This window comes from Haliotis rubra, unplaced genomic scaffold (genome assembly GCF_003918875.1).
Source record: "Haliotis rubra isolate DU_JTF1 unplaced genomic scaffold, ASM391887v1 Scf139, whole genome shotgun sequence".
Classification (NCBI taxonomy): domain Eukaryota; kingdom Metazoa; phylum Mollusca; class Gastropoda; order Lepetellida; family Haliotidae; genus Haliotis; species Haliotis rubra.
The window spans coordinates 480,431-505,391 of record NW_025765325.1 but is presented as its reverse complement, the minus strand read 5'-3'; the positions used below and the strand labels follow the sequence as shown (position 1 = coordinate 505,391).

General features: G+C 39.2%; 1 protein-coding gene across 2 annotated transcripts in view; it reads right to left on the bottom strand.

Moving 5' to 3' along the window:
* LOC124268535 (sodium-coupled monocarboxylate transporter 1-like) overlaps positions 1-24,473 on the bottom strand; it is a 33,877-nt gene extending 9,404 nt beyond the window's left edge. For both annotated transcript variants that reach the window (XM_046703524.1, XM_046703526.1), the window contains exons 1-10: positions 24,396-24,473; positions 21,990-22,658; positions 16,038-16,106; positions 14,713-14,764; positions 13,407-13,474; positions 11,709-11,789; positions 10,200-10,273; positions 8,432-8,569; positions 7,839-7,974; positions 7,275-7,363 (exon numbers count right to left, since the gene is read on the bottom strand). In XM_046703524.1, coding sequence (XP_046559480.1) covers positions 7,275-7,363; positions 7,839-7,974; positions 8,432-8,569; positions 10,200-10,273; positions 11,709-11,789; positions 13,407-13,474; positions 14,713-14,764; positions 16,038-16,106; positions 21,990-22,331 — 1,049 coding nt within the window. In that variant the 5' untranslated portion in view covers positions 22,332-22,658; positions 24,396-24,473. The remainder of the gene's footprint in view (positions 1-7,274; positions 7,364-7,838; positions 7,975-8,431; positions 8,570-10,199; positions 10,274-11,708; positions 11,790-13,406; positions 13,475-14,712; positions 14,765-16,037; positions 16,107-21,989; positions 22,659-24,395) is intronic.
* Positions 24,474-24,961: the final 488 nt, after the last annotated feature.

Here is a 24,961-nt window from a genome sequence, read left to right as displayed (position 1 = left end):
AAAGTACTGTTACTTATACATATCGAAGTGGCATCGATCCAGCATATAATAATTCTCTTCGTAAAATGTAGATTACATGATTTTCAGAGTAAGTATTTTAGCAATACTTCAGCCACATCAGACAAAATGACATCGAAACGAAAAGAAAACTACGGCTTTCGTGATGATAGCTCTGTAATTTTAAAAAATATTTAAGTTCCATATATTTTCAAAATAGAATTTGTTGCGCAGAATAAAGACACACTGGGACCTGGTATAGTCTAGTACATCACCCGCCTTAAAGACGCACTGGGACCTGATATAGTCTAGTACATCACCTACCTTGCATACGCACTGAGACCTGATACAGGCTAGTACATCACCTGCCTTAAAGACGCACTGGGACCTGATATGTAGACTTACTTCGTTTTTCATATCTTGCCCGAAATCATCACGAGACGGCACCCGTGAAGAGGAACCTCCTCGTGGTGGGTGCTGGGTAACGCTAAGAGCTCTTCAACCCCCCGTGTGCACTCGGGGGTATATTTGGTCCACCAACCTGTTTGCCGTGGATTGCGCCCCTGTGTCGGTGGAGGGCGGGAGTCTAGTGGTTGAGGGCACTGGTTCCAGGAATAGCGTTCCTTTGCCCAACACACCACTTCGCCCCTTACTTCACCTAGACGGGTGGTTGAATGGGCCCGGTTCAATCAATCGGCTGGTCATGCAAAGCCCTGTGCATGATTTTGTATTTGCACAAATTCTATTTCTAAATTGACTGTTTACTTTAGGTCTTGGCCTAGTTTGTTTATCAAAGTGTTCTTGTTTTGGAAATATGCTTATTATAAATTTGCCTAGAGTCTTTATTTGCCCAGAAGGCGATGGCTCATGGGCCAATCTGGTAGTACATTATATTCAATGTTACTGCTTGAGTATACTCTCTTGGTATCCTTGATGCCGCCTGTTCGAGGTCCACAGGCATATGGCATCGTCCTTGTTGACACTCCATCGTGGGTGGGGAGCCAGGAGAGTGAACCACAAACTGTACAATCATGGCTTCACAAAACCTCCAAAAAACAAAAACGTTAACATGCAGATGACACTGATGAGGAGGAAATACAATTACCAGACTATGCTATGCAGTCTAGTGAGAAAAAGTTAACTTCCTGTTTCTATAAGAAAAAAGCAATTCAAGGTATTGCTGGAACTGTTAAAAATGTAACCACAATTAGATCTGGCTCAATTCTAATAGAATGTGTCAAGAGAGAACAAGCAGCAAATCTACATGGAAAGAAAATCCTTTGCAAACATTCCTGTAAAATGTTATCCACACAAGTCTCTCAACTTCAGCAAAGGCATTATCCGAGACAGAGATAGGAGTCTAGCTGATCTCTCCACGGATGACATAGTAAGTCAATTAAGAATGCAGGGTGTAGTTGAGGCGAAGCGTTTCACATTCAAGAAAGACGGTGTCTATTCGCCTTCCAATACTTATCTGCTTACATTTGATGTTCCAAAGTTGCCACAATCTCTTAAAGTCGGATGCTTCTCTATGAAAATTGACCTGTATATTCCTAATCCTCTCAGGTGCTTTAACTGCCAGAAATTCGGCCACGGACAAAACTCATGTAAAAATCATGCTGCTTGTTTTCGTTGCGGTGACAAAGATCACGATAGTGGTACATGTACATCAGAGCCAAAATGTGTGAACTGTTCTGGTTCACACATATCCTCCTCTAAAGAGTGTACTGTTTGGAAATTTGAAATGGCCGCCCAACGCATCAAAACAGAAAAGAATGTTAGTTTTTCAGAAGCAAGGAAGTTGGCTGCTTCAGCTACACCATCTGGCAACACTCCACTGCGGGGTAAGTCCACCTACGCTGAAGTGATGAAACCCTCCACTCACTCCATTGATTGTCAAACCGACTTGACCTGGGTGAATACACAGACCCCTATGTGTGTTCATGATCTTACTCACTCTGGCACAACTTCTAAATCGTCCTCACAAAAAGTATCAAAATCATCAGAAACCCAAACAGCTGCACCAATTGTTAAAAAGAAAAATGCTAACGTTGACTATTCAAATAAGCAAAATAGAAGTGAACGAGTTCCAAAAGGACAAAGAGACCCTGTGTCCATTTTAAACAGGTTCGATCTCTTAGATGACATGGATGTGTCATCCCAACTGAGCATCGGCTCCAAGAGCCATTCTCCCAAAAAGAAAGGTCGGGAGCTTTCTCCCATAGCACCCCCTAAATGAATTCTCAAAATATAATCCAGTGGAACTGTAGAGGAATGAAGAATAATTTGAATGATTTACAGCTTTTAGTTCAAGATTTGAAACCATCAGCTTTATGCTTGCAAGAGACACATCTCAAATCAACTGATACCTTGACTTACGACGGTATACATCATTCCATTGTTTCTCCCCTCCAGGGCATAAGGCTACGGGAGGATCTTCAATTATTGTGAGGCAGGGTATGATCCATAGTCCTGTCCCACTTAATACCCCTCTTCAAGCAGTTGTAGTTAGGCTTACTCTGCACTTTATGTTCTCTTTACACCCTCATCCTGTCTTCAGCAATCAGATCTTCAAGAGTTATATGATCAACTCCCTAAACCTTGTATTTTCACAGGTGGCTTGAATGGCCACAATCCACTTTGGGGTGGTACAATAATAAATACAAAAGGAAAAATACTTGAGGATTTCATTTCGAATAATGATTTATGTATATTAAATGATAATTCACATACTTATCTACATCCTGGAACTGGAAGTTATTCTTCAATAGATCTTTCACTGACAGACTCAAACTTATTAAATGAATTTGAATGGTCGGTTCACGATTTGTGGAAGTGACCATTTTCCCATGGTTCTATCAACTGTACATCCTGGTGATGCTCCACCATCATCAAGGTGGAACTTTACAAAAGCCGATTGGTCTTTATTTCATACATTATACACTGAAAGATTGCAACCTAACTTATTCCTTAATGTTACTGATCCTATTCAAACATTTTCTGATGAACTAAATACCATTGCTGATAAATGTATTCCAAAATCCTCTACAATCCCACACATTCGTAAAAGGTTAGCTAGAAAGCTAGAAAGGCGAGAAAGAAGGCAGAAAAATATTTCCGTCGACATCCAACTGTCCATAATTTGAACCAGTTTAAAATTTCGAATGCCAAGGCTCGTCGCACATAAAAGCAAAATAGACGACAGTCATGGCAAAACTATGTTTCTAAGATCAACTCACGAACACCAATTTCTAAGGTTGGGAATATGGTGCAGACAAAATTAAAGGCAAAGGATCCACATGTGGTGTCCACCATCTTAAGGAGGGTGACACTCTTCTAACTGAAACATCTGATATTGCCCATAAAATTGGTTAAATGTTTGCTAAACATTCCTCCTCGTCTAATTATTTACCAGCCTTTAAGAAATTTAAAGACCAACAAGAAAAAAAGAAATTTAATTTTTATATCAGACAACAGGGAGGATCATAATGATTTTTTTTTCCATTCATGAGCTCCATACTGCCCTTGGGCAAGCTCATGACACTGCTTCAGGGCCCGATAATATTCATTATCAGCTTCTTAAACATTAACCTGTATCGTCTTTAGAAACATTATTGACTATCTTTGACAATATATGGACTTCTGGTCATTTCCCATCATCATGGCGAAATGCTATTGTCATTCCTATCCCTAAACGTGGTTGGGATCATACTGATCCTTCTAACTACCGACCAATATCACTTACTAGCTGCGTTTGTAAGACTATGGTTAATAATCGTTTAGTTTGGTACCTGGAAACCACCAACCTCACTAACATTCAATGTGGTTTCCGCAAAAATCGAAGTACCATCGACCATTTGGTACGTTTAGAATCTTTTATTAACAATTCCATGTTAAATAAACAACATGCTGTATCAATCGTTTTCGACCTTGAAAGGGCATATGATACGACATGGAAGTATGGAATTCTAAAAGATCTCCATGACTTTGGGTTGAAGGGCCGTTTACCCCAATTGATATCTCAGTTTTTAGAAGACAGACAATTTCAAGTCCGAGTGGGTTCTACCCTGTCTGACCGTTACAATCAGGATCAGGGTGTCCCACAAGGAAGTATCTTGTCTGTTACCTTGTTTAGCGTTAAAATCAACAGTTTATCAAAGGTTTTAAATGATTCGATTGATGGATCACTTTTTGTGGATGATTTTAATATTTCTTGTCGCGGTAAGAACATGAATACTATTGAAAGGCAGTTGCAGTTATGTCTAAATAAGATTCATAAATGGTGTTTTGAAAATGGTTTTAAATTTTCAAAAGCCAAGACCAACTGCATTCATTTTTGCAGAAAATATAAGCCACATAAGGACCCAGATTTAGTATTGGATGGAGCTCCTATCAAAGTTGTAAAAGAGGCTAAGTTTCTTGGTATTGTTTTTGATCAACACTTGACCTTTCTACCGCACATAAAACAGTAAAACATAAAACTAAATGCCTCAATGCACTGGATTTATTAAAAGTAGTTTCAAATTGCAAATGGGGAGGGGATCAGAAGACTCTCCTCCAACTGTACAGATCACTCATCCGATCAAAACTTGATTATGGCTCCATCGTATATGGTGGAGCCTGCAAAAGCAACCTAAAACTATTATATTCTGTACACCACCAAGGTCTAAGACTTTGTCTTGGATCTTTTAGAACTTCTCCTGTTGACAGCCTTTACGTCGAGGCAGATGCGCCATCTCTTACACAACGCCGTATAAAATTATCTTTACAATATATTACAAAACTATACTCTAATCAATCTAACCCTGCATATATAACTGTGTCTTCAATCCCCTATATGAGGATTTATACAATAAGAAATCTTCTCTTGCTCCGCCTCTTGGTTTAAGAATTAAACCATTTATTTCTGCTGCCGGCATTGAGCTGGAAAATATAGCTCCTTCCCCTCTTCTTTCTTCTCCTCCTTGGCAATTAGTAAGGCCACAGGTTGACCTAACACTGACACAGTATAAGAAATCGGAAACTAATGAATTACAATATAAACAAGAATATAATCAATTAAAAAGTAAATATAATACATACAAATCCTTATTTACAGATGGGTCCAAGGATGGTGGCGCAGTTGCTTGTGCCACTGTCATTGGATCCAGAACAATATCCTCCAGATTACCTGATGACAGCTCAATATTCACAGCAGAAGCTAATGCAATACTAACAGCTCTTAAATATATTAATAGACATCCTAAATATAAACAATATATAATCTTTTCCGACTCTCTTTCTTGCCTTCAGGCTATTAAAATTCTTTCTTGTAAACATCCACTTTTAATTGAGATTATTGAACTATATAATGATCTTGCTACTGGCCAATACGACATCGTCCTTTGTTGGTTACCCAGCCATGTTGGCATTTCTGGGAATACAATGGCTGATCTTGCTGCCAAGGCAGCACTCAATAAATCTGTGACACCACTTCTTATCCCATTCTTTGATTACAAAGCTAACATTAGAACCTACATCCGTGGTCTGATGCAGAAGAAGTGGGACACCCAGGTAGGTATCAATAAATTACATGAAATATAACCTTATATTGGTTACACCTACTTGGGTTGTCAGTCCAGATTTGAAGAGGTCATTATGCGACGATGTCGCATTGGCCATACGCGTTATACTCACAAATATCTGTTAAAAGGTGAAGATCCTCCGTTTTGTATCCCTTGTGATGAGAGAGTCACAGTCAAGCATCTCCTGCTTGACTGTGTTGAATTCTCCATCATAAGGGATAAATATTTCAATGTTAAAACTGTTAAGGGTCTTTTTAATACTGTTCATTTTCATTTAATTCTTGGTTTTATAAAAGAAATTGATTTAATTAATGGATTTTGATTAATATGTTCTGTAGATAGATGTATTTTAATGATATGTAGTTTAGATTAGTAACTTAGATTGAGTGGCTGTACCCTCAAAGGGGGTTAAAGTACTGTAAAATTATTGTCCTCCTGAGAGGGTACGTAAGTCCCAAAACATTCAAAGTAAATTTAAACCTACTACCATTTTAATCGTAGAATATATGTTCGTTTAATTTGTGGCTAGATTATCTAAAATTGCTAATAGCTGAAGGGATGGTGTAAATCCAGCTAGGGTCCATGCAGGAAGCAAATGTACTGTAAGTCCCCATGGTCCCTAGTATGGTGATCTACCTTCAGTTGTTGGCAATATATAGCCTGTTTTTACCTTGTATTGTCATCTCTAGTTAAACTGTTTTAGATTTAATTACTAGTTTTAAATTCGAATCTGTGATCATCTAGTTATTTTACTGTCCTTCGTTGACAGGTTTTACAATTACCATTAATTACTATGTATAAAATTAATTGTTCTCGTCACGATATGGCTGAAATATTGCCGATGTGACGATAAATTTTAACTCGCTGACTCACTCACTCATCCTTACTCCTCCCTCTCCACTAAATCTTCCAGTTGAAGCGATCGTGATAAAGACGCTAGCGTCCTTTCCCCGGCCATGATGAAAGGATGATCTAACATGACGTCATCTCTATTACGTTATTCTTGATGTAACGCCATTCGATTCATTAACGTTCCGTGACGTCGTGTACAAAATGGACGGTGAAGATATCGATATCTTGCCCGAGTCCAGATATGACCTTGCCGATCCTGCCCATATCGGGTGGCAAAAAAAGTCCATATCAGGGAAAGTATCACTGTATTCAGTGATAAAGTCTCGCACATCACCTACCTTACATACACACTGAGACCTGATATAGTCTAGTACATCCCCCGCCTTACAGACACAGTGGGACCTGATATAGTCTAGTACATCACCTACCTTACAGACGCACAGAGTCCCTGCATTATCTTTCACAGAGACACGGAATAAAGCCTGATATAGTCTAGTACATCGCCCGCCTTACAGACACAGTGGGACCTGATATAGTCTAGTACATCACCTTCCTTACAGACGCACAGTGGACAGAGAGAGTCCCTGCATTATCTTCCACAGAGACACGGAATAGAGCTGACGGAGATGGCCCAGACATAGCATACATTATAGACGTACTGGGGCAAGAGAGTGTACAGACATTGCCTACCTGTGAGATGAAGGAAAAATGCCTCTCCAAAAAGTTACCTGAGAGATGCACTGGATAAAGCGGATAGAAAGAGTCCAGGTATTGCATGCATTATAGACGTACTGGGGCAAGAGAGTGTACAGACATTGCCTACCTGTGAGATGAAGGAAAAATGCCTCTCCAAGAAGTTACCTGAGAGATGCACTGAATAAAGCGGCCAGAAAGAGTCCAGGCATGCCAGGCAAACCCCGGAAAATATCCATTACCATAAATGGTATGATCTGAAGGAAATATAAACATTATGCAAACGTACTATGGAGCTGTCATGTGACAGCATACATACATATGAGATGCGTACGACTGGGTATGATAGAAATGTCAATGCGCAACTCATAAGGAATTAAGGTACGGAAAAGTGTGACGGCCTTTCAGCGTGTTATTATTTCGTGCCAAGAATTGTTCAAACAGAAAAAATGTTCTTTTGATTTTTTTAATAAATAGTGCTAGCGTTTTCTTCATTGATACTAGAAATATTTTCATCGTTAGCTATAAATAATATATTGTGTTGGATGGACAATAGTATCTGGTCTTCATCAGACCTTATTTACAAAGGTAACGTTAAGAAACATTGAACTAAATAATTTCGTTTTTCAACAGAAATGGGTTTTTTAATTGACTAATTCTAACAAAACCAGCACAAAATGTTGCCAGAATTCTTGTAATAATGAACGTCCTTAGTGATTGAAGAAAACTGACCTGATTCGGGTTCTGTATTTGGCCTGATTCCAAAGGATCACATCCGACGTTCACATAGTAAGCATAGGCTACGACGCCCTCTATCAAAGCCACGGTGAGTGTTATCCAGAACGCAGGACTCACTATTAGCATTACTCTGAAAGACAGAAACAGGAACACAACTTCATATGGATAGTACCCGTGAAGACCATGGTTAGAATTGCTTCATGAACCCATGCAACTAACGGGAACAGATGGTCAGGCATATCGTAACCCAACTGCGCTGATCGATGCTCATAAAGTTGATCACTGAATTGCCTGATTGATTGACGTCAAGAACATTGATCCGTGCAATTGGTACACGATGACACCCAAGCAACAAAGGCTATCATGTTTTGCTGCAACAACCTAGTTTTGCTTTTTGGTGCCGATGGTGAATTTTTACGTGCTTACTGCATGATTTTGACACTGAGTGACAAATGAGGTATTATTTAAGGAATATGTATGATAGAATCTACAAAAAAATGCCACAGCACGAATTTCCCTCCTGTATGTTTCAACTTCTATCTACAGGGAGGGCAATTCTTGTTAGGTCATAGTTTTACATGACTCACTTCTTGGCAGCAGCGAGTGTTGGCGTTGAACAGACCCTCTGTATAGTCGACTGGTTGAAGACCAGGCCGGACGACCGAGCGAATGTACCCAGAAGTAGCCCCCAGAAAGTATGACGAACAGTGGGGTCGAAGTCAAAACTAGGTTAGAAGACCATGGTTTGTGAGACAGCGCCTCGTGAAGAAAATAATATACATGTTGTATGATATGTTGAAGATTACTTCCACCCCGGATCTTTCATATGATATTTATATAGCGCACATATCCGCTCAACTGGTGCATCCTTAAGGCGCTGGTATTTTTCCCTCGATCATTGGATGTCAATCTCAACGGCACATCGTATTATCAATCTTAACTCCCTGGGGAGTATACAACTCTTGCTGCCAGTAGGCGCACCGAGTTATTGTGGCTTTCTCATCCTAACGAGGTACCCATTCACAGCTGGGTGGACTGGGACACATTGTCACAGTACTTTGTCCAAGATAACTGCACGTTGCTGTACCCGCAACTAGGTGTTTGCACGTATTCATGTGGCCACCATCTGGTCATATACCAACGAATTCGTGGGTTCTTGTGTACTGTACACTAGGGGTTGTGACAACACGGAAAGAGTCTGTACACAAAGTTGACTCCAAGGTTTTTATAACCCGGTCACAGGAGGGCTCGATCCCGGCAACACAACCTCGCTGGATCACTAGCCTGGCGCCTTAGCCAGCTCGCCCACCGCGCCCTCATGGGTATAGCATTTGATTTTAACGGTATTTCAGGAATATCTTGGCATTTATGAGGTAATAAGTCCATAAGTGATGCTGACGTTAACCACGTTGATGAAACCAAATAGTGCGGACAAACCAAGAAACATTATCAAGTCGAACCGGGATTCCACACTACAATTATATCTTTGTCGTTACCATTGGAAGTTAGTAGGTCTATTACAGTGCAATGTCGTTCTGTGAAACTGTAGTCTGTGAAATTATCTTAGCATCGAAGATCTGGGTTCGATTCCTCACACAGACACAACGGTGTATGTCCATTTCTATAGTCCGTTTGAGTCAGAAACGGACCAATGAATTGCAAATTTTATCATTGTACAAAATTGCCACATAAAAATAAATAGTACACATGTTTATCGTTTACTTATACCCAACAGCTTTCTTACATTTGAAAAGTTCTTTAAGAAACTATCATTAAAATTATGACACAGTTCACTATTTGTTACGAGGGAGGAGTGCAGAGAAAGGGACAGCCAGGTGTGCGAGAAAGGATGGAGACGGCACAGCACAGGCTAATGAATCAAGAACTTGGTGGGCACTTGTGCACGTGCTTCGCTAACACCTGGCTGTCCCTTTCTCTGCACTCCTCCCTCGTAACAAATAGTGAACTGTGTCAAAATTTTAATGATAGTTTCTTAAAGAACTTTTTTGGTGGAGTCCGGAAAATTTTCAAATATAAGAAAGCTGTTGGGTATTAGTAAATGATAAACATGTGTACTATTTATTTTTATGTGGCAATTTTGTACAATGATAAAATTTGCAATTCATCGGTCCGTTTCTGACTCAAACGGACTGTAGTGTCAACAGCTGTGATATTTTGGGCACATTTCATCTCTCACTGAAGGTGACATATCCCATTCTAAATTTGTTTAACATTGGAATATTTTTGAAAGCATTATTTCTTACGTACATGGAATAGTGTACAATGTACATCTCGCATTTGAACATATTGAGAATCCACTAAATAATTCTATTATATGGAATTGTCAAATCTTACTTAAAGAAATTAAGACGTCCCCCTTTAGCCGCAGTTGTCCAGACCGCCTTGATTCCACCTGCATCAATTGTCCCCTGAAATGCACAAACGAGATGTCTGTGAACATGACCATGGTATTTAATCTCTACCGGAGACATTTTGTGTTCTACATTTGTATCTGGTCGAAATCGACAGCCAGAACAATAATGTACGTAACATGTTGCTGACTGACAGAGTTTGGTTTTACGCCGCTTTTAGCAATTTTCCAGCAACATCACGGCGGGGACACCAGAAATGGGCTTCACACATTGTACCCATGTGGGGATTCGAACCCGGGTCTTCGGCGTGAGGAGCCAACGCTTTAACCACTAGGCTACCCCACCGCCCCAGCGATGTAGGAACATAACACAGTAATATTAATATCGTACCTCAACATATTACATAATAAAAGATATCCCGTTACTATTCGTAATATTCTTTAAAACTTCCCGTACACACTTCCTGGTGTTCTATGATGATAATAATAATAATTGATATCACCATACAGAAAAGGAAAAGAAGTATCTATACAGACAAATAAGTAAGGAAAGAAAAATTAGAATGCATATAGAATATAATAATGAAAAAATGATTGAAAATATTGAGCTGAAACAAACAAAGGAAAATCCTTTGTTTAGATGATATTTTGCATGCAATGTGATGAATTGCTTGACAACTTTTCAAAATGGGACTCGTAGGGAGAGAAACGTCGCCTGCAGTACACGTGGCTACAGCATATTGAGGTAAGCCAAGAATACAATATTTTTTTGTCTTCATGTTGATACAGGCAGGGTGATATCGATATCGATTTGCTGTCAAATCCTTTGAACATTTCAATTTGAATTGAAACTCATACATCTTGAGACAGGTTCGGCACGAGTACAAAGGAATCGTGGATATTCGAATATGGCGAATATGTACGAATGTGGCCTCATAGCAGCTAATAATTGTACACTTTATGTGAATTTTGTTTAGAAGGGGAAGATGATGAATACCATGTTATGCTAATGTGTACATCTTATAAACAATTTTCGTATTACGTATTTACCTGCATATTATTACAACTACCCATCAATGTATAAGTTGATATTCTTCATTACTACACATAATGTGAATTTGTAATTTAAGCTAGCTCTTTTTGTGAATGAAATGTTTTAGTTTGGAAATTCTGTAAACCACTAAGCGCTCTGTTAATTGTGTATTTATAACCTGTATTAACACTGTACTATTGGTCTCATGGCCAAAACATACTCAATAAACTCTGAATCTGAATAACTGTTCACTAAACGGATCCAATGGTCATGTGATTTGGCTGATTGCGTGTTGTCTAAATTAATTACGTGGATCGATTATGAGGCTTTAAATAATGATCACGATAAAGTCAATTATTATTCAAACTCCGAAAATAATCGCGTTCAGTTTGCCTAGTTTTGAAAAGGCGATACTTACAGGGACAAAACCTAGTTTCATGACGTTCTTGAAATGGCCTACCTTGATGATGACTGCAAGCATTCCTGCAAACATCACAACAGCCTGGAAGACGTCAGTCCAGATGACAGCTTTCAGTCCACCCTGCGAACAATGCACTCGTTCTAGAAACATGACGGTAGAAGTATGGGCTCGATAGTATGATTTCAAATTGATGCACCATCTTAGAACCATTCATGATGCACTGTCTTAGAACCATTCATTTGTAAGCGGGTATTAACCTTTGAAGATCCGTGTTAGAATTGATCTTCAGTAACCCATACTTGTCGTAAGAGGTGAATAGCGGGATCGGGTGGTCAGGCTCGCTGACTGGGATGACACATGTCATCGTATCCCAAATGCGCAGATCGATGTTGTTGATCACTGGAATGCCTGGTCTAGACTCGATTATTTACAGACCAACGCCATATAGCTGGAATATTGCTGAGAGCGGCGTAAAAACACATTCATTCACTCACTGTAAGCGGATTGGTTGAGAGGTTGAGAGTCAAACACCGTTGTGTCGATATTCGCCCTGTCGAACTTACGGTTGTATGGAAGTAATAGAAAAGCTTGGTCCCTTCATAAGGTGTCTTTACTCATTAACATGGTTGTGTCGAACCATGGAGAACTCGAAGAATTTACGTAGGTTCCGTCAACTTCGACGACCTTTGCCCTGATGAACTTACGGTTGTATAGAAGTAACAATAGAAAAGCTTGGTCCCTTCGAAAGGTTTCTTTCCTCATTAACTTGGTTATCTCGAACCATGGTTTCAAAAGAAAATTCAGTTCAATGTTAGAAAAGAAAAATCCAACATGCACTGTTTAAAACTGCCAGCCTGAAACCAAGGCGTCCTGTGAAGGGTGTGGCTCTAACAACTGTCCCTGGCAGCAAAGGTGGAACCATGGTTTCTAGAATTCAGTTCAATATTAGAAAACGAAAATCCAACATGCACTGTTTTTGAAACCGTGAAACCAAGGCGTCCTATACGCAACATCTCGTGTTATACAAAGTGTACCGCCGAATGAACAGATGGCCGAATACGTTGTTGGTGACGTTGGGACGAGCGATTTGCCAGGGTTACATTTTTTCACCATGATCGGTATTGGGAGGTAGTGTCAAAGTGTGGAGCGGCATCACACATGGCAGGCGAACTGGTTTGATTATAGTAAATGGACATTTCACTAGTAAGCCCCCTTACATGTTTCCAAAAGATCATAATAATAATAAATAATTAATAACTAGATATTTCGAGATAGCTCTAGTATCCAATTTAGTAACTGCTCAGAAGCGCTTTTGGAGACTACACAAAACTGCAAATGGTTAACAATATGTTTTAGTGAAAAGTGGGTTTTCAGCTCTGACTGAAAAGTAGTCAGTTCTGTGGTGGATCTGATCTCCTGTGGAAGGGGATTGCTCTGTAGAAGCTGCGGTCGCCAAAGCGTGTTTTGCTGGGAGAAGATGTTGTCCTCCTGATCTCAGAGCTCTGAGTAGCTCATACTCATTAATGAGGTCAAGCAGATAGTTTGGTGCCAGTCCTTGCGTCGCCTTGAACACTAGTACCAGCGGGATGTGCCCGGGTGGAGTGTGTACGCTAGAGACCCAGCACCTGGTTGGACAAAAATTAACCGGATGTGCTGAAACCTTTACCCTCAAGGAATAATAAGGATTTAGAAAATAGGCTTGGTGATTATATTAAAGTATGAATTGTAATTTCTCACCATGGCTGTGTAAACAATAGCAGCAGCTGCAACCAGGAAGATCGACCCTTCTTGGGGAAATCCCGTCACTATAAATAGAACAAGGTTGTCCTTCAAGATAATAGAACTATACATTGTAGGCGATGGTGTGTCATGTTGGCACGAACTAATGATGCTTGCTACCTGATCCTAGAAATGGAATGTGCTCTTTAGCGGATATATTTGAGTGGGACAAGTGCGTTTCGTATGCGAATATAATATAAGCTTTAAAGGCACTATATCACACCACACTTCTCTAAAAATAAATAATGCATTTCTCTCAATAATACTAGTATTTATCAGCCCACAGTGAAACTACCGTATAATTTATTCCAAAAGAATTACGTATTTAGGTTACACAATAAACTAAAACGTTCGAATGAATTAATGCAATGTTGCATTAAATCGACTCTCGCCCCCTCTACCGGCCGAACATTATTTCAAGCGAACCCCATAGAGTTATGTCCCTTGGATCGCTATTTACGAATATCCTACCCACAACTTGTGATTGAAACCAGTTCGGCAAACACAATTTTCGATGTATGGATCATTTGTTTACATTCCATATATGGCAAGTTTTCTACATTTGGACGTTGTTCGCCTCGAAGTTCCAATTATCGATTTCAGGCAAGTCGTTTTACGATAAGAAGTTTTTATTGCATCAATAGGAGGCTAAATTGAGTGCATGTGCCCCAATACATATATAATAATGTGGGTCAAAATATTGTCGAAATTGATAGAACATTAAAGCTTCGTCGCAAGCTTGACATGCTTATGAGGAGGCAGTTCGTTTCTTCCCTGTCATAGGGTCGTTACTGATAAACGTCATTACTAAACTGACGAGCAAACCCGACACAGCATATCAGTCAGTTGATTTTCTCATATGTTTGGGGTCCACTTGAAAGTAAATGGTAACTACCCAAAACAGTGAACTGTATGGGTGCTTAGTCAGCATTCTTCTTCAGTACAATTACATGTTTTAAAATAAATTTGGATATAAAAGTTTTAAAAATTAAAAATGTTTGGCATGAGATAAATGCTGGCAGTATTTTAGACTTTTTATTTTTGAAAATAAACATTCACTATTTTGTTTTTGTCGGCACAAATACACATTTCGAATATTTTTTACCTCTGTCATCAGCGAACCAAATTAATTTAAGAGAGCAGTGACCCACCACATAATACTTCACAGAATGTTGCGAGAATGATGTTTTCAAATCTAAGGACAGTTCTTTAAATTATTTAAAAACGAAGTTCTACTGATTCTCATATCATTTGTTAAACATACCTGCCTCCAGTGCTATAGCTGGTCCGAATAACACAATCCCCATGTAGAATATCTGGAATTAAGAAATAGTGTGAAACTGTTTGAGATGTCTTTTTATTCATTTCCTTGTTGTTTACCCACGCTCTAAAAACGTCCGGGGTCCTTATCCTCAAAGGATTCGTAGCGTTACGAGCTATGGTAACTATATAGTTTATTGGGGCTTACAAATGACGTGGTGCTGCAAAATCAAGGGCCTCCTCACCTGCAAAATCGAGAGACTCCCTACTTGTAAAATCAAGGACCTCCCTACCTGCAAAATCAAGCGCCAGCCTACCTCCATAGTTTCGAGGATGCAAACTAAAGAGACTCCCTACCTGCAAAATCAACATCAAGGGCCTCCCTACCTGCAAAATCAAGATACTCCCTACCTGCAAAATCAAGGGCCTCCCTACCTGCAAAATCAAGGGCCTCCCTACCTGCAAAATCAAGGGCCACCCTACCTCCATAGTTTCGAGGAAGCAAACTCAAGAGCCTCCTTACCTGCAAAATCAAGAGACTCGCTACCTGCAAAATCAAGGGCCTCCCTACCTGCAAAATCAAGAGACTCCGCTACCTGCAAAATCAAGGGCTGCAAAATGCGCTACCTGCAAAATCAAGAGACCCCCTACCTGCAAAATCAAGGGCTTCCCTACCTGCAAAATCAAGGGCCTCCCTACCTGCAAAATCAAGAGCCAGCACACCGGATTCATTTAGTGATTATTTGGTTGGCAAGGTTTAATTCTTACCCACTGCATTAGAGGAGATGGGTTTCAGATGGGCTTAATAATTCAACTCAAATGTTGATACGACTATTACCAGTCTGTTAACATTAAGGCGTATACGCATGATCTTGACGAAGCAACTATAATATTCGGAGTACATTTGGGATTCGAACCCATGATCAATGGAGTGAGTGAGTGAGTGAGTTGAGATTTACGCCGCACTCAGCAATATTCCAGCTATATGGCGGCGGTCTGTAAATAATCGAATCTGGACCAGACAATCCAGTGACCAACAGCATGAGCATCGATCTTCGCAATTGGGAATCGATGACATGTGTCAACTAAGTCAGCGAGACTGACCACCCGATCCCGTTAGTCGCCTCTTACGACAAGCATGGGTTACTGAAGGCCAATATTCTAACCCGGACCTTCACGGGTCCATGATCAATGGACGTGCATACAGGCACTGTAAGGGGCGTAGCATCATATACACGTTCTTATAAGGATATTGATTTTGACAAAGAAAGTTGGTGAGCTACGCCGTTTCCACTTGATCTATTCCGATACGTATTCAGGCGTACTTACGTATGATAGGGCGCCAAGGGTGGTTCCAAGTTGACGCACCGTGCGTGACTTAAAGCGCCCATCCAGGTACTGTAAATATAATATATCATTGCCTTCAGCCTAGGGATTGAATAACTAAAAAACATAATTAAAGCTTCATTATCCATCAAACAATTTTGTGTTACTAGATCTACATGTGAGTGGAATGGAGTCAAAAGTGGGTGAGTGGCTGAGTGAGTGAGTGTATGAGTGAGTGAGTGAGTGAGGTGAGGTGAGGTGAGGTGACTGACTGACTGAGTTTGGTTTTACGCCGCTTTTAGCAATATTCCAGCAACATCACGGCGGGGACATCAGAAATGGGCTTCACACATTGTACCCATGTGGGGATTCGAACCCGGGTCTTCGGCGTGAGGAGCCAACGCTTTAACCACTAGGCTACCCCACCGCCCCGAGGTGAGGTGAGGTGAGGTGAGGTGAGGTGAGGTGAATAACGAATATATATCAGAAACAAGGCAGCTAAAGTCTGCGGCTGAGGATCACATTGTCTCACACGTCTATTCAGTTCCTTCCACAAATGTTCAATTGGGTTCAGATTTGGTGATCGGGAGGGTCATGCAAGAACCTGCACGTTGTGCTGAGTAAGAAAATCTCTGATGAATCTTGTTGTATGCGGTCGGGGCATTGTCATGTTGGAAAATGACGTTCTGACAGTTCATGAATGGAATGACATGAGGCCTGATGATTTTATGGCACAGTAATGTCGAGCTGTAAGATTGCTTTGGACGTGAATAACAGTCTTCCACTGCCTGCCCAAACCATAACACTCTAGCCACTGAATCTGTCCACTTCCTGTACGCAATTGGGAGCATACCGTTCATGACGCCATCTGTACTGAGCATATACCAGCCCACGACTCATCACTGAACATGACAGTTCTTCAATAATGGCCACTGAAGATGGTTTTGACACCACTGTCTACGTTGTTGCCGATGATGTCGTGTAAGGATAGGTCGCAAAGGTCCTCGCAAGGGTCTCCTAGGACGAATATCAGCCAAACGAATGCGGTTCCTGACAGTTTGGTCTGAGATTGTTGGGAGTCCTGGCACTACAGATGTTCTAGAGGATGCGATCGTGAACCTGTTCCGTAAGTGTCGAAGACGAATAAACCTGTCCCCCGGGGTCATCCTGACCGAGGACGATCACGTGTCGTTCCATGCAGCTGATGCCCAAGCCTTCCTGTGGTACTCTTGGATACATAAACGTGCCGACTCACCAGCTCCCAAATGACCAGCATTGTGGTGCTGAGCCTCGGTAAATCTAGGCATGACTTCACTTCAAGATTTACGTTTGTCAACTGCCGCTAAAGCAATCAGACCCTCCTGGTTTCTATTGAAACCGTTGCACGGATTGTCTGACTGACTGAGTTTGGTTTTACGCCGCTTTTAGCAATATTCCAGCAATATCACCAGAAATGGGCTTCACTCATTGTACCCATGTGGGGATTCAAACCTGGGTCTTCGGCGTGACTAGCCAACGCTTTAACCACAAGGCTACCCCACCGCCCCTGCACGGATTGTGCGTGCAAAGGCAAGTGCATGAATCGCATCACATTCATTCTTTATTACCTTTGTTGAGACAAAAACAAATTCAGGTGCGTTTAGGCGACAGGTTTTCAATGGCATTGGATTCAAACTCGGAAATGGTTGCAGGGAACATTCACCATTAGTTCTGTTTATTGGCAAGTAAATTGTATTGCAATATATTGCAATTCATATACCCGTATTGCTGTACGTATTGCGATATATTAAGAACTTGTCAATCCTATTTTCTACATTATAAGTCCCTAAACATATATGTCATGATTCTCATTCTCAAAGGGGACGGTGGGGTAGCCTAGTGGTTAAAGCGTTTGCTCGTCACGCTGAAGACCCGGGTTCGAATCCCAACATGGGCACAATGTGTGAAGCCCATTTCTGGTGTCCCTCGCCGTGATATTGCTGGAATATTGCTAAAAGCGGCGTAAAACCAAACTCACTCACTCATTCTCAAAATTAAGTTGCGTAGTCAGAAATTCTATTTTCCTTTTTATACAATTTATTGTATTACAGTATGTGTTTTGTCATTAAATAACGAAGGGAACATTTGTTGTAAATTAATGTCTGTGTAGATTTTAATTTAATAAAGATAATCACAAAAAACTTCATACATGTTCTTTACCGAATGAACCGATTCTCAGAAAACAATACTGCAATTGTTTGAAAAGCATATTGCGATATACCGATATACCGGTAATACCGTGCAGTCCTATTCAGACATACTGATTAGACACACACTTATGATTCATTTTCGAAACATTACATGGAAAAATACTGGCTATGCGTTTCTTTTTCTATTTTTTTAGTAGTATATATTTGATTAAACATTGAAAAAAATTCTGTTAACTGTGTTATGTTATGTGCCACAATATTTCTCAAAAACTAAATGTGTGAGAATTGTTAACAGTAATACGGACAAGAGATAAACAAACATGAATATTTTAATATATTTTCTTGCTCACCTATTTATTATTTTATCTAAATATGGATTATATCAGTGCAATATTTTCACCAATTTCTTTAAAGTATGTCTTTTTAAAACCCATTTAGGTATAAATATCAGAGTGATGAAAGACAGTACAGGCACGACACACGTGAAGATAATCATCAAGGGACGTAACTCTTGCATAATTAATCATCGACATAGAACGCCAAATAGTATCATATTATTGATCATATATCACTTACCAACAGTTCATATAAATAATCTAGCTGTAATTAACCGCCCAGCGTCTCCCTTCTCATAACTGTGTACAGCGCAATTTGTGTAGCGTGTTTTTGTAGAGGTCATGTGTTTGTTTGCTTATTTGTTTGATGTTCAACGATGCACTCAGCAATATTCCAGCTTTATGGCGGTGGTCTGTAAATAATCGAGTCTAAACCAGACAATCCAGTGATCAACAGCATGAACATCGAGCTACGCAATTGGGGAACGATGACATGTGTCAACCATGTCAGCGAGCCTGACCACCCGATCCGTTAGTCGCCTCTTACGACAAGCATGGGTTACTGAAGATCAATTCTAATCCGGATCTTCACGGGTTTTGAGGTTATGTGTGCGAAAATATCCGTATCAAATACAGCATCCATTCGTTGCGGGTTCGTGTTATTCCGGAACAAGCCGAATAGCGACTCAAGCCACTGTTGAAGGATTCCATGTGTGAACGATTTCCAACAAGAAAGATAACTCTATTTCTGTGTAATTCCAATAGTTAAGAAACTCACATAGTGCTGTATTTCAAAAACGAATTAAACCTCTTTGATATACTACCACTACAATGACGATGATTTCTTGAAACTATACTCTAACGTATTTTTTCTCTGCTGTTCGTGTTTTATTTCAAATATATGTATCTGAATAATGTTTTGAAGTTAAAAGAGCGTAAAATATGTCTGTTCGGTTTGAATCTATTTCTTCAGTTGACATTTAAGAATCGCAGATGTTATCATTTTCCTGGAATAAGTAATAACTTTCGATAAGTAATTTTTTCGATATAATATCTCGAAATATAGGAATATATTTATCAATAAAAGGTCAAGTATTAATATTCACTTTGGCTACACAATCTTTCAGATTTACTGCTTGTAATTTCCATGAACTAATTCTGTCAGAATTTATTGTGTTGTTGGTTGTTTATTTTCATGAGTAGAGTTACCTTACTGTACTGTAAAACATTTAGAAGTAGACGTTTCAGAGTTCGGAATAAACAGAGGGTTTTTCATGTTCCGTTGAGTATATACATAGAGACAAACAATACACAATCCCTTTATTCCGATATTTTCCTTACCCCTCATTTTCCCCCTCATAAACGTTCATAGACAATTTTATGTAAGTTTGTAAGTTTGATTCGTTTTTTTTAGAGAAATTTAATTGGTCATAAAAAATTAATGATGGGGTATGTGCCGTTCCAACTTCAAGATGTACGAGGGGCGTCCCAAAAGTAATCGGCCTCACCTAGAAAATTATACAAATGCAGCTAGCTATGTTTTAGTTTTCTACATATTATCTGTGAACCTCAAGCAAATTGCTTTTGCAATGTTCCAGCCTCACGATCCCCAATTTGTTTGACTCTTTATCATGGTACCCCCAAAAAACCGCAAAATCTGCAATAAATGCATCACAAACTTCAGGAAAGAAAATATGCAAGAAACATTTTGTGTGTTTGAGATAGGCAGAAGTTCTCTAGAGTCAAACCTAGATATTAAAGTGCATAAAAATGCAATTTGAAATTACAATCGCCCGTTAAAGTGACTCCACCCAGGATGTTTACTGAAAGAGCTTGTTTTGGAGACACTACACAACTCCTTTCAGATGACGGAATCATAAGGACATAATTTATTGTTATGTTTTCACTTATTCATACATGATGCCAAGGGTTCAAATTAAATACTGAATAGTCACACAAGTGTCAGCACTCAATATATTGTAAACAGTGCCAGCTTGAATATCTGGACACAATGTTTTTGAAAGATTAAAATGGGGGTGTCCTTTAAAAACAGCCCCGTCTAAATATAAATCAAGTGATCCAAGTCTTTGAATGTTGATTATGACGGCAAGTCATCCAATACTATACTGAACATATTTTATTTGACATTTTCTGAGGGCATACCATTATCCAAGAGGTACAAAATGACAGATCGTATTTCACTTTCTGCAATTTTTAAAGAAATATTATAAACCAATGTGTTGTGATGACTAATATCTCGTTAACCACATACCCACATATGTGAAATTTTGGATATGGCTTTGCTAATGATTCCTTCAAAATAAAATGGAAGCTTCTCGAACATTGGACATCGAAAATATAGTTAGCCCGACTATTTTTGAGACGCTCCTCGGATATATTCTCTCTAGGAATCTTCAAAATCCTAAACAGTTATCAAAGATGTATACAAAGCATCAGTTAAGTCTGTTTGTTTGTTGTTTAACGCTACACTCAACACTATTCCAGCTATATGGAGATGGTCTTTAAATAATTACATCTGGACCAGACAAACCAGTGATCAACAGCACGAGGATCGATCTAATCAATTGGGATATGTGTCAACCAAGTCTACCTTATCTCCCGACTTCCTCAGTCGCCTCTTACGACAAACATGGGTCGCTGAAGATCAATTCTAACCCGTAGAATGCATAGACTGTCAGACCATCATTACATACGAACAATTCTATGTAGTGACTTAAAGACTTGGAATGGGCTTTCAAAATAACTGGATTGTGTTTAACGCCGCACTCAGCAATATCCCAGCTATATGCCGGAGGAATGTAACTTATTGAGTTTGGACAAGACCAGGTCTTTCGAAAGACAAGCAGATGTGTGTTGGTGGAAAGTGTGTGTATGTGTGGTTTAACGCCGCAATATTCCAGCTGTATGGCGGCGGTTTGTAAATATTCAAGTCTGAACCAGACAATCCAATGATCAATCTATGCAGTTGGGATACGATGACAAGTGTCAACCACGCCAGCGAGCCTGACAACCCGATACCTGACCACCCGACACCCGGTTGCTGAAGACCCAATTCTAACCCAGAACCTCACGGGTGAGTCAAAAGATGAAGCGGAGAAGGCGACCATATGTCATGCATCCCTTTGTCTTTTGGACAATAAAACATGTTTAAAACGAAACAAAGATGAACGAGAAACAGAAACTAAAGCAATATTGCCCATGGTGGCAGGCACGATGACAAATTCCCTGCATAAATCTGAACCTACTACTGGTTACTACAAGACCAAGTCTTGCAGGAAATCGATAACAGATAAAGAAATAAAGGCACAGTGACATGCAATGGGCTAGTTTTCACATTTTTACAATAACTGGCTCACGGAAACCCATTCTGCCCAGACTCTATACCAACACTAATGCTAGTCTGAACCTACCTCGTAAGCGCTGGTGAGTTTTAGGGGATGGATCAGTGGTATCATCAACACCCTGCATATCAGAAATGCCGCCATAAATCCGAACAGTTTTATAAAAAGTTGCGCCCCATACACATATACTTCAGCTGGATAGCCCAACATCATGATGGACGACTCAAACGACACCATCAGCGACAAGGCCACGGGGAGAAACTTCATGGAACGACCGCCAACCATAAACTCGGACGTTGTTTTCTGGCGTCCACCAGACAGAGCAAAGTAGAGTCCTATCCCCAGTGAGATGAGGATGGTGGCGCCGAAGACCACGTAGTCGACGATGTGGAAGCTGTGGCGGCTGACCATTGTAATTATATTTCTGTTCCTATCGTACCAAAGTACCTTTGCAAGGATGAATCTGTCGAAACTCTTTTTATGCGTAGGGAAATGGCAAGATCTTGGGACGTCTATGAAAGTGTTGGGTTGTTTCAAAAAGTCTTTGAATATCCAGAAAGGCCTTCGGATGCGTTGGAAACTAAGAACCTAAGTGCTAAGATGTTACTTCAACTGTATGGACTTCAGTGTGTTGAGAACACTCTTGTCAAGTCTTTATGATGTCGTTCCTCGATGCTGCGTTGTCAAATATGCAATTGTCTCTCTCACATCGGATTGGAAGGGGCGTCCGGAAGCATTCTGTTGGGAATAAAACACAAATATTTCGACATCAGTGTGCACGGTTTAGTCGTCATTCAAAGACTAGGCAGAATACGGATGAATGCGGATGCATACGGTTAAAACATTTAAGTGCGAGTTACTAGCCGCCCAAGGACAGTAAACGGGAATTCAAAGCCATAGTGAGCAAATCCTTGTTTCCTGGCCAGACAGCAAAACAGATTTTATAAATTGTAAAGCCAATCAGAGATACCCAAACACTTCCAAACTAGCTCGGAAATACTGGCAGTAAGAGCAAGTTCGAATGAAGTCGTTCAAACACCACTCTTGTTCCATGATGGGCGTTCCTCTAAACGTCCCTGGTAATCCAATTATGAATTATGTCAAAATATGGGCAGCAAAAAGAAAAAGAGATTTTCTGAAACAATCCCAATGTAATCGTCTTTGAAAAGTTTGATTAATAGGCGCGCAAAAGCAGTCATGTTGAATGGTTTTATGTGTAATAACTATCAATTATAATGTCATAAAAGTCAACAAGACAAACTGCATTTTTAATATAACCAAACCAAGAGACAAAAGGAAATGCATGTTTTGCAATAACACAAATATCTGAAATGTGCCCATGATGTCCGTGAATCTATGTAACAGTAAATATCTTTGAATGCGAATACTGCCTGTATTTTTATAACAGCGAATATCTTTTAATGCAGATATTGTCTGTATTCTATAACCGTAAATATCTTTGAATGCGAATACTGCCTGTATTTTATAACAGTAAATACCTTTATATGCAAATAATGTCATTATTCTAAAACAGTGAATATCTGTAAATGCAAATACTGTCTGTATTTTTATAACAGGAAATATCTTTAAATGCAAATAATGTCTGTTTTTATAACAGTAAATATGTTTAAATGCAAACGATGTCAGTATTTTAAAACAGTGAACATCTGTAAATGTACATACTGTCTGTATCTTTATAACAGTGAATATATTATAATACAAATGATGTTGGTATTTTAAAACAGTGAATATATATAAATGCAAATACTGTCTGTAGTTTTATAACAGGTAATATATTTAAATGCAAATACTGTCTGTATCTTTATAACAGTAAATATCTTTAAATGCAAATAATGTCTGTATCTTTATAACAGGAATTATCTTTAAATGCAAATACTGTCTGTATCTTTATAACAGTGAATATCTTTAAATGCAAATTATGTCAGTATTTTAAAACAGTGAATATTTATAAATGCAAATACAGTCTGTATTTTCATAACAGGATTTACCTTTAAATGCAAATACTGTCTATATGTTTTTAACAGTGAATATCTTCAAACACAAATGATGTCATTATTTTATAACAGTAAATATCTTTAAATACAAATAATGTCTGTACCTTATAACAGTGAATATCTTTAATATAACTTCTGTCTGTATCGTAAAACAGTAAATATCTTTAAATACAAATAATGTCAACAATTTTATAAAACTGAATATCTTTAAATGCAAATACTGTCTGTATTTTATAACAGTGAATATATTTTAAATACAAATGATGTCTGCATTTTGAAACAGTGAATATCTTTAATACAAATACGGTCTGTTTTTCATAATAGTAAATATCTGTAAATACAAATAATGTCAGTATTTTATAGCAGTGAATATCGTTTAATGTCAAATAGAATATGTACAATATCACACATCCTAAGGTTAATATACAACATAAAGACAGACGTAACGAGGTTGTACTACCTGTCTCCAAGTGGGTTCCCCTTACGAATGCTACCACATGCCTTTGTCTCCTCGTGTAACTATACTGTTTCGTCATTGTAGGTTTAATGGACTGTTTGCCCTATGAATCTATTAAGAGGCGGTGGCGTCCCTCTCTCACATATCAGATGACATCGAAGGTTTGATTGGGAATACAGAGCATACGTCATGAGGCATTACTGTCATTGTACATGTATTATAAATGTTACAACTTGTATGGTCTACGGAGAATGTGGAAGATATCCATTGTACATAGAATCAAATGTAAAATTATTAGATATTGGTTGAAATTATTAACAATGCCCCTCACACAGATTGCCAAGAAAATGTTATGAAATGATGATACTATATGATAGCCATGGGAAACGTAATTGGGTAACAGACATAAAAACAGTTATTATCATCTATCGGCTTCGGCAATGCCTGGCATGAACAATTTGTAGAATCTCATTCTCACTTTGTCTGTACAGTTAAACGAAGACTTAAAGATATATTCCTTCAAAATTGGTTAACTAGTCTCTCATTATCTAATAAATGTTTTTCACTAC